The sequence below is a fragment of the Podarcis raffonei genome, chromosome 6, assembly GCF_027172205.1.
Source record: "Podarcis raffonei isolate rPodRaf1 chromosome 6, rPodRaf1.pri, whole genome shotgun sequence".
In the NCBI taxonomy this organism is placed as follows: domain Eukaryota; kingdom Metazoa; phylum Chordata; class Lepidosauria; order Squamata; family Lacertidae; genus Podarcis; species Podarcis raffonei.
The window spans coordinates 57,862,334-57,877,621 of NC_070607.1; the positions used below are offsets into that span (position 1 = coordinate 57,862,334).

The 15,288-nt window shown below is 44.5% G+C and overlaps 1 protein-coding gene across 28 annotated transcripts in view; it reads right to left on the bottom strand.

Annotated features, from left to right (window-relative positions):
• The window catches only part of PLEKHA6 (pleckstrin homology domain containing A6), a 198,062-nt gene that overhangs the window by 46,405 nt on the left and 136,369 nt on the right, over nt 1–15,288 (bottom strand). For 23 of the 28 annotated variants that reach the window (XM_053393216.1, XM_053393213.1, XM_053393209.1 and 20 more), the window contains 7 exons: nt 15,205–15,285; nt 14,173–14,287; nt 13,408–13,512; nt 12,791–12,863; nt 10,476–10,576; nt 2,880–3,055; nt 985–1,479 (listed from right to left, as the gene is read on the bottom strand). In XM_053393216.1, the coding sequence (XP_053249191.1) occupies nt 985–1,479; nt 2,880–3,055; nt 10,476–10,576; nt 12,791–12,863; nt 13,408–13,512; nt 14,173–14,287; nt 15,205–15,285 (1,146 nt within the window). Of the gene's footprint in view, nt 1–984; nt 1,480–2,879; nt 3,056–5,968; nt 6,972–10,475; nt 10,577–12,790; nt 12,864–13,407; nt 13,513–14,172; nt 14,288–15,204; nt 15,286–15,288 lie in introns of those variants that run through there. The other 5 variants (XM_053393212.1, XM_053393236.1, XM_053393210.1 and 2 more) reach the window with 4 other exon arrangements.

The window sequence follows — 15,288 nt, forward strand, 5'->3', positions numbered from 1 at the left end:
ATGATTAAGGCTGCACATATTTTCTTTGCAAATGAGCTGCCTGCTTGAGTAACATAGTATTAAGTGTGTATCTTTTTCTTTTCAAAAAAGAAATCAAAAGCATACTGGGGATTAAAGGGTTCAATTCTGATGAAAGCCATGATGCCTGCTGGGTTAAAACTCTGGTTCTTTGTCAGGGGAGATTCAAATGTTGCAGCCTCCATGTGGAGGTCATAAGAAACACTTCCCAATGGAAGCAGTTATACAAGAGGGCTCTGTAACTGTGTATCATGTGAGCCACCCATGCCAGCACAGCAGATTCGTAGCGCTGTGATGAACAGCCTCTTCCACACAACTGGGTGAATCCGTTTCACAAATATTACAACTCTCATGTGGAATTGCCACATGGTTTGGGACAGTTAAAAACGAAATGTCCTCAGCACTTACAGTCCTCCTAGGACTCTCTGGTTGGGAGAAGAGGGGAGAATCACAATAACTATATTGATTTAAACCTGAAGTGTACACATCACTTTCTCACCTCTCAGATTATATCCACACCATACATTTAAAACCACCTCTTTCCCCACAAAAGCCCGCGCTTTACTGCCGAATCAGAGCAAATGGTAGTCTGCGGGAAACTGAAATTGCCATTTGTTCTGATTCAGTGTTAAAGAATGGGATTTCATAGGGAAAGCGATTGGCAAAAAAAGGGGGCGGAAGTGTTTGGACATGAAGCTTTAAAGAGCAGACCTGCACCTAGAAAACAAGGGGCAAAAGGTATAAGTGTGGATGAGCCCTCAGAGTCATGGGTTCCCCTAAAGTATCCTGGGAAATGTAGTCCTTAACAAGCTACAGTTCCAGGACCCTTGAGGGAGGGTGGGAAGCCATAGCTTTTAAGACTCCTATAAGTGCATAATGCAGATGTGATGCCTTGTGTTTAGTGGGGTTCCTCCCTTATTTAATTCGCAGAAAAGCTATATCCACACCTAGCTTGAATCGCCTCACCTATGGAGATCCTCAGGAGGTGGAGCCCCACGGCGCAAGTTCACCCACTGCTGCAGCTGTGTCATGGAGCTCTTCCTCTGGGCAATCTTCTCAGGATTGGTGCGCGGAGCAAAACTCCGACGAGGCATAGCACTCTCGCCATCGTGCTGTGGGAAGGCCATGCTGCCTGGCCGGCTAGGAGATGAGTACTGCCAGCCATTTGGCTGAGTGGGCCTCTCCACTCCAGCAGGGAGGCGGGAAGCGTCAGGATAAGGGCTTCCGGGTTCAGAGGGCATTTCTTGGCTGCCAATGCCATTGGCTTTCACCAGAGGCTCCTTCTTGCTCTCAGCTCGCTCTGTTTTCCTGTCAATCTTCTCAGAGCCACGCCCGTCTCCTTCGCCTCTGGTCTTGGCTTCTGGCTCAGCTTTGGCAGCCTCTCTGGTAGGGACACTGCGGTGGTGGTGGTGCTGGTGGTTCCTGCTGGGAGGGATGTTCTCAGAATCAGTCTTCTCGTGCCTGATAAGCATGGGAAAGTAGAAATGGCCACAAATGGTCATGGCTCTCATTCCGAGCAACAAAGAAATTGTGCACTAGCCTATGAATGATTCTAGTTCGCCTCCTAAAAGCACATTGCTGCTAACTTTTCAGCTCTGATATGGCCCCCCGGGGGGGATGGGACCAGACATTGTAGTCTCCCAATAAGCTTTCTTTTTCAAGTTGCTTAAAGACCCGCAAAGCTATGTTTCCTGTCATCCCATTCAAAGAGCCTCAATGCCTTTTAAATGTTACCTATTTTAGAGAGTTTCCATACTTTTCTGCAGGATCTGTGAACATTATTTATAATGATGACTTGGTCTCACAAATTTAAAGGACCAGAGGAAACATCTTAATGGAGAGGCAGAGAAACTATGTGACTTCAACACAATAGAACACCCTGGGCTGGACTAAGACCTTCAGTTGTCCCAAGCACTAAAAGATTATGGTGCCTCTCCAATTCAAAATGAAAACAATACTAACCCATAAAATAAAAATTCAAAGTAATAAAAAATTAAAGCATAATTTATTGCAACAGATGACAGGATCTGCTTTCCTTGCATTATTTTGATCAAAAGTTAGTAGGGCGCCCTCCTTGTTTAGGTGGGGATAATAAAAAGATAACGTAAAAATGGGAGATTATACAGTGGACTGTAAGGAAATCTAGCCTAGTTCTGATTTTTGCCATGATGACTACTTTGATGCTTTAAGGGGGGGAAATCATAATTTTTTGGGTGCTTTTACTTTACTGGTTTTCCAAAGACATAGCTAATGCCAACTGAGATCTCAGGATGTTGACTATTATAGTCAAACATCTAGAGAGCGCCATTTGGTTACCCCTATAGTTTTGGAGAGACATCACCTTGCCAACAAAGGTCCGTATAGTTAAAGCCATGGTTTTCCCAGTAGTGATGTATGGAAGTGACAGCTGGACCATAAAGAAGGCTGATCGCCAAAGAATTGATGCTTTTGAATTCTGGTGCTGGAGGAGACTCTTGAGAGTCCCATGGACTGCAAGAAGATCAAACGTATCCATTCTTAAGGAAATCAGCCTTGAGTGCTCACGGAAGGACAGATCGTGAAACTGAGGCTCCAATACTTTGGCCACCTCATGAGAAGAGAAGACTCCCTGGAAAAGACCCTGATGTTGGGAAAGATGGAAGGCACAAGGAGAAGGGGACGACAGAGGACGAGATGGTTGGACAGTGTTCTTGAAGCTACAAACATGAGTCTGACCAAACTGTGGGAGGCAGTGGAAGACAGGAGTGCCTGGCGTGCACTGGTCCATGGGGTCACGAAGAGTCGGACACGACTAAACAACAATAGTTTTGGACCACATGCTACATAGATCCCCCCCCAAAAAAAACCCAACAACAACTGACCTCTGAGCAGGTGGGATTTGCACCCGGGCAGCTTCGCCCATGGCTTGAATCCAGGATTCCTGCTCCTCGTTGTTCTCTGCACTGAAGAAGTAAGTCCGGATGCCTGCGTGCTCAGCCTGGGGAGAGAGGGACTTCTTGTTATTCCCTGGTGTCTCTTCCATCCAGCACACAGTCACCTGTGGAGCAGGTAGAAATGGAGAAAGGGGAGGGGGAGAGAAGAGAAGAGAAGTCACCAATTAGTCTCTGCAGCATTAGCTAGAGGTCACCAAGGATTATAGGAGAAATTGTGCATTTGGCATAATTTCCAGCATATACTGGATTGGCTACTATAGTTTCAACCAACTTTTATTTTCTAGTTTTCAGCTGGGGAAAATTGAAGTGAAAAAGCATGTTTTTAGGCCATAATGGATATAGTTTAGCTTTATATGCATTTGTCCTTGGTGGTGGTGGGTGGCTTTAAAAGAGGATTAGGCAAATTCATGGAGGAGAGAGCTATCAGTGGCTATTCCTTGGAGGCAGCAATGCTTCTGAAGACCAGTAGTTGGAAACCACAGGAGGCAGAGTGCTTTTGTGTTTGAATCCTGCTGGGGAGGGGTTTCCCCCAGACATCTGATTGGTCACTGTGAGAACAGGATGCTGGAAAATTTGCCTTTTAATATATTGATAAATCCCAGTTTCTGAGCAGCTTAATCACAGGAGTGACACCCAAAGGTCAAAATTCCTATCCAGAGACACCTTCACTAAACCCACCCAGCAACATGCAAACTCCACCCCACCCCCATTGCTGGAAAAGGACCCTCCCACCTGCCTACCAACCCCGTTCCCAACACCAACACACTTGTTTACATGCATGGGTCCACATGCAGCAGAGGAATAGCATGCAAAAATCTACTTCAACATAGAACCCATCACCCCAGATCAGTGTACACCTGTGCATGCATGCAAGGAATTGAAAATGTTCTTTTTTCCATCAGGTTTCTGGAGAGGTAGTAAACTAGAACTGCCTTTTTCTAAGTGGTGGTGCGGAATGCTGTTGCAACTTTGAATTGCTGTAATATAGCTGCTTTAATGTTTTCTGATGGTTTTAATGTATTTACTGTTGTAAGGCCACCCCAGGATTACTTGATGGTGACATGTGGGATAGAAGTTTTACAAATAAATTAAAATAAATGCATCATTACTGAATAAAAGCTATGTTGCCTAATATTATCTGGAGTACTTGGCAATAGTTTTAACTGTGGCCAGAAACAAGGGGAGGTGTGTATCCCTTTACATTTTAATGATTTGGCTGCTTCACCCATTGCAAAAAATGGCGGGACACTGTATCCCCTCCCCTATAAAAAGTCACTGGGGCTGGAGACTGACTGAACAATATGGGGAGTCAGGGTCAACTATATGTTGACTCCCTATGTTGAGTCAAAACAAGAGTGAGATTTCCTATGGATCTACTGATCCAACCACCTTGGTATTTAAATCTGCCTTCCTGATGAAACATAGGAAAAGAAAATACTTTTGTATTCCTTTCCAAATGCTTATCTCACAGGAGGCAGTGACAGCCACCAACTTGGATGGCTTGAAAAGAGGATTAGACATGGAAGAGGTGGCTCTGGAAGCAATAACGCTTCTGAATACCAGTTGCTGGTAACCTCAGGAGGGCAGTGCTCATGTCCTCCTTGCAGATTTCCAACAGGCATCAGGTTGGCCACTGTGAAAACAGGATGCTGGACTAGATAGGCCAATAGTTCAACTGCATACTGGCCATATTTATTTGACTATAGGAAGAAGCCCTTCAAGAGGCAGGAATTATCAGGGCACCATTCCAAGGATATATGTGCCACTTGTACATGGAAACATGTTGCACTCCTTTGCGTGATCCCCATGATATTGTGCTTTCACCACAATAATGCCTCTAATTTCAGGGCTTCCAAGAGTGAAGTCAAAGACACCATTGGGGTGAGTACTAAATCTGACTCCGACCGGATTACCCCAGTGTCTGATGTGAAGGACAAGATTCCCCACTTCTCTGTTATGTCATCAAACATCTTCTCCAGTTCAATGTTATATCCAGTTGATCTTTGCTCCACAGAAATCACCGAGAGCCGCTTAGGGTTGATCCCTCTTTATTAGCAGAGGCCATTTTCCCGTCTTGCTAGAGTGCAGCAAAGCCTAGGAAATGGTTTTTATATATCATGCTGCTTTGATTCTTAGTCTCTGAGGTGTATATAGGAGCTGAAGACTTGCAAAAAACAAAGACATGTCTTGCACAGCATCAAAATATTGGCACCCAACATCTTCAAAGAATACCATCCTAGGCTGGACCTTAATATGGCTCCAGGCCCAGATAAAAAATATTTCCAATCCAAACTCTTAACCCAAATTGGACCAGCTTATTGTTGACGCTTCTATCATTCGCAACATATCCATTCAATTGACACTGAAATCTTTCCAGATCTTTTCCTTTTCCTTTTATCATGAACACCTTATTTTGTATTGTAGTATAAAATAGTTTTGGTTGCAGTTTTCTGGTTTTGTGTCTTTCACATTTGTTTGGTTTTCATTATGTAAGAAAACTCTTGGTGATTTTTATTATTATTTTATTTCAGTTGAATGTATTTCAGAAGAAACGTACAGCACAATTTATTCATTTATTTAGTTTTGCCCATCAACTTTGGCTAATGATCAGTGGCCACTCATCAACCTAGTGAGACCTGAGGGTTCTTGCAAATCTGCCTTCTTGACTGACCTTTTGCTGAGCCAGATCAATATCTTCAGTACATATACTCTACACCAAGAGCCAAGGATTAGGTCTGAAAGCTTGGCTATTATGAAGACATATAACACAAGGCAGACATATTCAGATATTGTGCAATGTCATTAGGTTACATACCTCTGTACTTTCACCAGTCTCCATTGTTTAGGAATTTCTAGGTGTTTGATGAGCCTAATGAAGAAATTTAGGATTTCCTCACTGCAATTTTATCTGGGAAATGATTGGAGGTGAATAAAGCATGCGGGACAATTTGCACTCATCCAAGCTTCGTCTTTCCTTTCTGGCATGCATGCATTTGGAAAAGGAAGGAAAATACTACCTATTTGGTGCCTGGGTGATGGCACTGCAGACGGGTTATCAGAAGAGATCTCCTGTCCGGGGGCATCCTCACGCGAAAAAAGAGGGAAGACAGAGAACAGGTCAGCCACACCCAACAAGCAATCCAATGGGGAGAAGTCTCAAGCAGGCGAAGCGTAGCAGGAGCAGAGTTGACTGCCGTGGAAGGGAAGCTGAAGCAGAACTAGAAGGGCCATAGCTTAGCAGCAGAGCATCTGCTTTGCATGCAGAAGGTCCCGGGTTCAATCCCCAGCATCTGTGGTAGGGCTGGGAATGTTCCCCGCCAGAAACTCTGGGAGAGATGCTGCCGGTCAATGTAGACAATACCAAGATAGATGGGCAAATGGTCTGACTCAGTATACTACAGCGTCCTATGTAACTGGGCACATGCCAGATGCCTTATGAGTCTAAGGCTGAAGGATCACATTGGCCCTGTCTGAGCTTAAAATAATCGAAGAGAAAATTGGGGGAGACGATTCCTCTCCATCTCAGCCCATGGAACAGGCCTGAGCCAGTATCCTGCTAGACAAGGGGAAATGCAGATATGCAAGGGTTGCAGCAGCAGGGCATGCCATAAACAATATTTGCAGCATGAATGTGGGATGAAGGAAATGAACAATACTATTTAGGTCTATCTATTCGGAACAATCTAAGTCTATCCATCCTACGAGAAACTTTATTGTGGGTTGGTTATCTAATCCCCCTTAATAATAAACAAAGGAACAAAACACAGAAGCAATCAGAGACTATTCTCTGCTACCTTACTAACCAACACATGTCTGGATCTGGGGGATGCTACAAGAATCAGCATCTAAGACTGAAAGCCATACTTACTTGGTAATCAGCCCCATAATATGCCATAAGGATGCCTATGACCCAACTATAAGGTTCCTACCCTAAAGTGCTCAACAGATCATTAATATTGGTATCACCAGTCCTCTGCAGCATGGGTGCACATTGAGTTCTTATAAGTATATCCAGGCTGAGGGGAGCATATAAGCATGACCCAAATCCCTACTTCACTGGACAACACCTTTTTATCAAACCTCAATGTGGTAGGACCCAAATGAAGATGCTTGTGCCCTAAAATGGATCCTTGCTTTGTTAGTAATCTGGGATCTGACAGCCCATCCAACACCACTGGTGCCAATAAAGCTTTCCAGAGGGCAAGCTCAGGCTTCTTCTCAAGGTGACACTATAGAGAGAAAAGAGGGTCCCTGTGCGCACATCTGAGCCAGAGGCAGGCAAGATGCCCAGACAAGCATACTTCAAAGCTCATCTGTTTCTAATGGAGCCACAGCATCTCTAGCTAAACATTCTTCTTTTCTCTCCCCCCTCTATGGGGCAGTCAGGAATGTTAGTAAAAAACAACCCCACATATCAATAGTTTCTGCTTCTTAAAACATCCCTGTCCCATTTCAGTCCCATTTATTCTCATTAAGAGGGCATAGATACCATAGCACACCCCTGGGAGATCTGAACTAGAGCTTTATGGTGCAGTAAGTAGCTTGCATGCAGTATAATGGAAGAGCCCTCTAAAGGGATGCCTATAAACAAAATGATTTAGAAATGTAACGTATGGATTGGTTGGTTTGTGTTCACATCATGAATCTTACTGGGTCTACTAAGATTTATTTTGCATAGGTAGGAAGACCTCTCAAGCACCCCAATTTGAAGCTAGTGTTTCTAAACTCTCCCTCATTAATTTTCAATGTCCCTGATTTATTTATGCTTTTAAAAAAAACAGGAAACATGATGTTGTGTATTAGATCACATTGTTTAGAGGCTTAGGATCTGTATCCCTCATTCAAAAGGGAAACTGGATGTGTGAGTCTGCACATGAAAAAAGTTGGCACGTAAATATATTGACTCAGCCTTGGGCTGTTACAGCAAAAAGCAACTTGGTGGTCCAGGCAAAGCTTTCCAGCTCTTCTTTGCTCATCCCTCAAAACGAACTCACAATAACCAATGTGTGACACCCTTCCAGCAACGCGGAGTTGTGCAGGTACTCCTGGAACAGTGCCACATCCCTTAGGATGTGATGCCAGAGGTTGGGAACGACTTCTCTTTCTTGCAATGTCCCTTGCACGGCTGGCATGTTTACATCACCTCTGGTCTCCCCACCTGCTCCCCCCAGATCTAGTGCAGCAGGGCAGAGAGCTTCTGCTGTTGCTCTAGTGTGAGGAGGCATCACCCACCATCAGGACAGAAGGAAGGTTTCTGTGACTAAGGGGCAAATGCTCCGGCTTTCCTTCCAAAGTGGGGCTGGCTGAAGAGGCACATGCATTTCAAATAATCAGCACCTGCTATACCTCCCCTGTTAGTTGAATCATGCAGGAATTCAGACCTGTGGCAACTCTGAGGAGCAGAGGCAGACCAAGTAGCTTTAGGCTGTGATATGAGCAAAATAGGGTGTGCCACTCTCGCATATTGGAAAAATTCAGCCACTCACTGGATAATAGGCATGAAGCTGAGCCCCTGTGGCGTATTGGTTAGAGCAGCCATCCACAACCTGATGCCCTCCACATATTTCAGACTATAATGTCTGTGCTAACTGGGAGGGATGGGAGTTGCAGTTCAAAGCATCTGGAGAGCACCAGGTTGGGAAAGGCTAGGTTAGACTGCAGCACTTGGGTCAGGGAGATCTGGGTCCAGTCATCATCCTCATATGGGGGGGAAAAGCCATAATCTCTGAGGTTCATCAAGAATCCCACCCCAAACTCATTGGGAGAAAGAGAAATATACATATGTAATGGATAAATATATGAATAAGGCACATTTACAAACATCATTCCTTGTCCCATGCAATGTTTTTTGTGGGGGTGGGTGAAACTAAGTTATTTAACAATCTAAAGCATTTTCCAAGGTCAGTGTTTCCCAAGAGTGTACAGTATGAGTACTTGTGTATTAAAAGGGAAGAAAATGATGTCCACTGGCAAAGCACCTCTCCTCCTCCACCCAACAATGCCCTGTGCACAATCAACCATTTTAGAAATAAACAAGCAAATAAATATTAAAATCTTGTTTGGAGGGGGGAATGTATGGAAGATAGTTTTCAACATTTCAAAATTAAGCAAAGGGTTCCTCCTCACAGATGCCCAACGTGAGACTCCTACCCGCAGCCTGTGAGTTGAGCAACTATCCAACTACCATTGTGGGTTTGATAAATGAGAACAGCGAGGGCTCCTGCAGCTCTTCAGCATTTTTCCAGCTTGTACGCACAGCCTTCCTAGTAAATATGTCTGTCAACAAGACGTGCTTCCCTCTCAGATGCCGAGGCTCAGAAACAGCCTCAAAGTCCCTGCAAGCAAGCTGGAGGGACCACAGTCAAGCATCCGGAAATAATGTACTTTAGCTGCCGTGCTCTTCCCTTTTGGCCAGTCCTCCCTCTGCAACAACTCCTCAGTGCTATTAGTCAGAGGGCGTGAATATCTCTCCTAGGCAGCTTGGTGGGGACCACATGGAACTGCGCTTTTTAAAAAACAAAAACCAGAAACTCCAACAACAGCTCAGTCTTGTGTCTAAAGACCACTGCAGATCAATCTTCCAGTATCACAGAAGACTTCTATGAAAGAACAGCTTCCAAAGGAAAATGGGAAGTGGGTGATGGTATCCCAGAATGTGCTGCTCATTACTGCCTGTTGCAGTACTTAGGGACAGACAGGAAACCTGTGGCCTTTCAGGTGTTACTGGACTCCGATACCCATCAGCCCCAACCAGCATGGCTCCTGGTCAGGGTTGATGTGAGCTGTAGTCCAGCAACCTCAGGAGGGCTGCATTGCATTTAAGGTCAATAACCTCCCCAGCCTCATGTCCCCCATCATCAGTATCGTGAGCATCATCATCAGCAATAACTATTCAATGCATTTCACACATGTCAGCAGTGGTTACAATGGCCCTGAAAGGTAGTAGGTCAGTGTTATCATTCTCATATTGCATAGGTGTCAGGCTGAGGGTAATGGAAGAATGGCTTGCCTAAATTCAAACCTGTTGAGCTGCAGTGAGATTTGAAGTGGATACTTCTAGGTTCATGTCCCAGTCCCTTACAGACTTCACAACAAAGGAAAGTTGTCAAAATTAAAATAACCAAGTGGTGAAAGGAACGCTAGGATATCATGCTCTTGGAAAATAAGGGAATAAAGTCTTACAAAAGAGGTGTCCATGTGTTACATTCAACAAGTGTACAATCTGTGTATCTGTGCATTCAACAGATGAGCTGTACACTCATCCAGTTATTTACATGTAATATTTGACAAGTATTTGGTCTGTGTAACTCGCTGATACCTCTTCATTCAGTCGCCAGTCACCTGCCCACCTTTAAGGACCAAATTCACAGGGTCACGAGCACCACAGCCTAAGAGGAGCCTAAGGACCACTTCTGATACCAACACACAGCTAGAGCAGAGCAGCTTCCAGCTTCCAACCACACTTCTAGCTGTGCATTCAAGAACATCCTGCCACCTCTGTGAGAACCTCAACCATTTACTGACCTTAAAGGTGTATTTCCTGCTGATGTTATCCGATGGCTGAACAGCTGCAACCCGAAAACTGAGAAGTGGGATGCTGCCCAAGATGCTTTCCTCCTTCTCGTCTGCATGAAGGAAGGTGGGAGATCAAAGAATTAGACACATATGGAGGCATCCCCTTCTCTCAACCAACAAGCTAGAAATGCTGTCGCTGTGGAAGGTCTCACACAAATGGGCTCCTTCATCACCACCAGTGGGAAAGAAGAAGCCAAGGGTTCCCCTTACTGGCAAAATAAGAGCTGGAGCGTTAAGAACAACAATTGTCCCAAGTGGGCCTACACATCTACGTACCTGGGGAAAATGGCTCCTCTCCCTGTCACATCCGTGCCTGCTACTGTCTCTGTCTCAGGCGGGCAAGCACCCTCACACACATATCAGTTACGTTTACAGCTCACAATACTGTCTAGTTAATAATTCATCCCCACCTTCTAGATTCACTGCCAGAGAGGAGTTCAGGCAACAGGTTTCTGAGAACCAAAGGTTGTGATGCAGATTTTATTTTTATATATACGGTAAATATAAAATCTATACACATACACACACACACACACAGCCTATATATATATGTATGTATATATGAATGTACAGTAACCCCACAACTTATGCACATTTAACTTGTGCACATTCAGCTTTGAACGCATGACCAAACAAAACAAAATGAGAAAGGGGACAGGGTTCTGGGGAAAATGACTTTGACAATCCCACCCACCATTGAATCCAGTGTGTTTTGACCATACGTGATTTTGGTTTAGGTATGATCACTGAAACGTAACCCCCACGTATGTTGAGGGTTTATGACAGATGGGAAGCATGCGGCCCTCCAGAATATGTTGGACTACAATCCCCATCATCTCTGGCCATTGGGTTTTGCTGGCTGGAGATGATGGGAGTTGGAGTCCATCAAGTAGGGCAACAAGTCCTCCATCCCTGAATACACACACACACACACACACACACACACACACACACACACACCAATATTTGAAGATGAAAATGCACTGAAATTCTGAATTCTCATTGGGCATTTTTCAGTCATCCAGGGACTGAAATAAACCACACACCTCATGGACTGGAGGCCCTCATCTTATAGGCACCTCACAAGCCTCTTTAGCCTTTATTTGTACCATTACAAGTCCAGTTCACTAAACTCTGGCCTGAAGGACCAGTGCCAGCCCCTTTTCAGAGGAAAGCATGAATTACAAAAGGGCGTGTGTGTGAATGTTAATGTCAGCACATATCCTCTATGTAAGAAAGAACGAATGATCCAGGCCATCTGCTCCAGAGAAATATGGCAATAGCTGTACCAAGTCTGGCCTTCAAAGACATAATGAAACGTACATTCCCTTCCACAGTTTATCATCACACAGCTTGCATTAGAAGTTACCATAATGCAGAGAGGAGGAAAGAGAGGCATGTTTACTAACAAACATTTTCTGCCTCATGTGTAATCTTCTCCTAAAGCTGCAAAATGCCATGCTGATGCCAGATATATGGAAGGGTATACAACCAGGGATGGGATTTCTCAGTGCATTGTTAAATCAGGTCAGAGTTGCTGTACATGTTAGCTTTAAGCATCTACCAGAGATTCCCACCCATTTGTCCTTCTCTTCCAACAGTAAAATAAAACACTGAGAAGGGGCAGTCAGCCCTCAGATACCCCACAACATTGTCTCTCTTTGTTTGCTGAGATTCATTTTGCGCTGAAATTTTCTGAGCAAACTGGGCAACTGGAGAAGAGGCAGAATGCTGGCAGTCTGCAGAACAGTCACAGGAGAAAAGGCAGAATGGGCATAGATGTGGGTGGGAGGGAGAAAAAATCCTCCCCAAAGCTATGACTCACCCAGGGGGATTGTGCCACTGTCATTGCAGTGTTTTAGGTGCACTCAAATAATGAGTTCCGCTTCCTGGTAAACTACACTTTTTGGCCCTGAAAGAATGAGTCCTTTTTCATGTGGAAGGTGACTTTGCCAGTATCACAGACACCCATTGGTTAATACCCATGACATCACTGTGAGACTTGTTGAAAGCTGCTTTTGTGTCTACTCATGCCAGTTTAAATGCCAGCATTTCTCCAGAGGCTGTATGCCACCTTCATGAGATGAACACATTGCTGATACAAGTCACTGGACTCCAATAGGAAAAGACCAGCCAAAGCATGGAGATGAACGCAAGCTCCTGACTAAATAAAGGCATAATTTATGGCTTTGCTTTCACACTGTTTTCAGCACTTGTGAGTTACTCAAAGTGCCTACACATCAGACCTTGGTTCTTCTATATACCTTTGTAGTAGAAAAGGCAGCGATCTACCAGGACAAACCAGCGCTTATTCCATTGCTTCACCCCAGAACTCGCCTGTAAAGAGATATTGAAAGCAAATCAAGGCCACAGCATTTACAGCACTGTATGTAATAAAGAGTTGTAGAAGTTTGAAAAGCTTCCCATGAAGAGATGGAACAGCTGGTGCTCAGCAGAAGCAAGGGATCGCTGGAATTCTTAGGGGATTTCCAGATAAACAACCCAGAAGACCTCTGAAGTCAAGTTGAGATCCTGACAAGGTGGATGGCAGGATAGCAATGCCCAGTATTCTCAGTTACAAGTGCATGTGGTACTTTGGATAAGATTCCAAGTGGAGTGGATACCAAATAGCTGAGACTTAGGTTTTACATTGTGTCCTTGGCTGGGGAAAAGTTTGGGCTACATTAGGAACAGAGGAAGTAGTGGCGCTGGATATTTGATGGACTCCAACTCCCATCAGCCCCAGCTAGTATAGCCAATGTTCAGGGATGGTGGGAGTTGTGGTCCCCCAACTTCCGGAGGACCGCTGGTTCTCCATCCTAGAGTTACATGGGTGGGTGGATAGATGATGGTTGGGTACCCAACAACCTCTGTAATGTACCTGCTTGAAGAGCCAGCCACTCTTAGTCACTGCAGCATTGGGATTCCTCTTCATGGAATTGGAGCGCTTCCCAAAAGCAATCCCTTTCCGAGAGGAGCGTGAGGCCTTTGGGAAATGAAAGAGAAAGGTTTAGGAAGGAAGGCTACTGATGGAGTACACAGATTCCTCTGCGGAAATCACTCACAAAACCACAACCAATTCCACGAGGAATAGCACAGGATAACATAGTGTTTGTTAGGCTGAGGAATGCTGGGTGGAACACTGATTTCCTAACACATTGAAAAGACCCATCATATAAGAAAGATGTAGCATTCAAACCATGGGAAACCTGTATGCCAGCCTCCAAAAGTTGTTGGACTACATATCCCTGACCACAGGCCAGGCTGGCTGAAACTGATAGGAGTTGGAATCCAACAATATCTGGAGGATATCAGATTCTTCATCCATGATTTAAACCAACCCACAGTGATGTTTCCACCCCAGACTGGGTAATATTTGTTGTTTATGCTAAGAAGTTCCATTTCACACAAGAGTTCCATGGATGATCATAAAGGCAGCCATTTTTTTAGGCTTCTTGTCACTTATATTCTGCTGTGGTTGCCATTTATCTTTCAGGATTTCATAGTGCAAGGTCAGTAATGCTGTCCCCATTTTACAGATTTAGAAAATTAAGGCCCAAATAACTTGGGCATGTTGCTCAAGCAGAACATTGCCACAGAGGGTGGGGGGAGAGAACCAAGGTCTCCATGAGAGAACAAAGCATACCCTGCCATTTGGTCGTTCCTGAGGCAAGTCTGAAACCATGGTATGATTGGATGATTCACTGTTGACTGCTGCCGGCCGTTTGCTGCCTGATTTGCTTGACATGTCCAAGGCAGATCTGCAATTGAGAGACAAAAAGAGAAGCATAATATTCCAGCATATTTTGCTAGAAGAAAAGAATTATGCTGCATTTGTACTGGTTTGTGGGTATGCTTTAATTTTGCATTTTGCATTTTTAATATTCTATTTTTTGCAGGTAAGCTGCCTAGGTAAAATTTGTTGATGCACGACTATATACAACAAGTAAATAAATATTTTCTAGTATCTTTAGCACATAATGCCGTCTGGTTTATTTATATATAATGCTGTCATTTGCACACTCAAATAAAGTCATGAGTGCTGGTCTACAGTCACAATTCATTGAAATCAATGGAGCATCTTTACACCAGCTTCAACAATATCAGGAGCTACGTTGTACTATTCAGGGCTCTTCCACACTTCCACTTGCCCTGCTGCTTTCCCCCAGGGAAAACCCACTGTTGACTGCTGAATCAAAGCAAACGTCAATTGGGCTTTCTCCAGATGGATGTTTCCTCCAGACTAGTGCTAGAGAGAAGGTATTCTGGGGGAAAGTGGTGGAGCAAAGGCAACACCACTTGGACCCACATCTAGAAAACATGGGGCAAGCAGAAAAATGTCTGGATCAATGCTCTCTAGGCATGGGACAAGCAGAAGTGTGGACAAGCCCTCAGCCTTCTCCAACCTGGTGCTGTCCAGATGTTTTGGACTATAGCTGGCTGGGGCTCATGGAAGCAGTATTCATAAACATCTGGAGGGCTGCAGATTAGGGAAGACTGGCACAAATGCTCCTTCACATCCATCAGAAGTTGCCTTGCAGCAAATCCTTGCCATTCTTTCTTGAGCTGAATTTCTAGGGCAAGAAGAATGCCATTTGCTCTCAGGCGGCACACTTACGCCTTCTTGTCTCCTTCATGAACCTCCACTCTTGTGCTCAAAATGAGAGAGAGGACCTACCTTTGCAAGTCAAACTGGTTGTTCTCTTCTGGGATTTGGCCAGTCACTGGGTGAATAAAAGTGTTCCGTCTTTCATTATGGCTG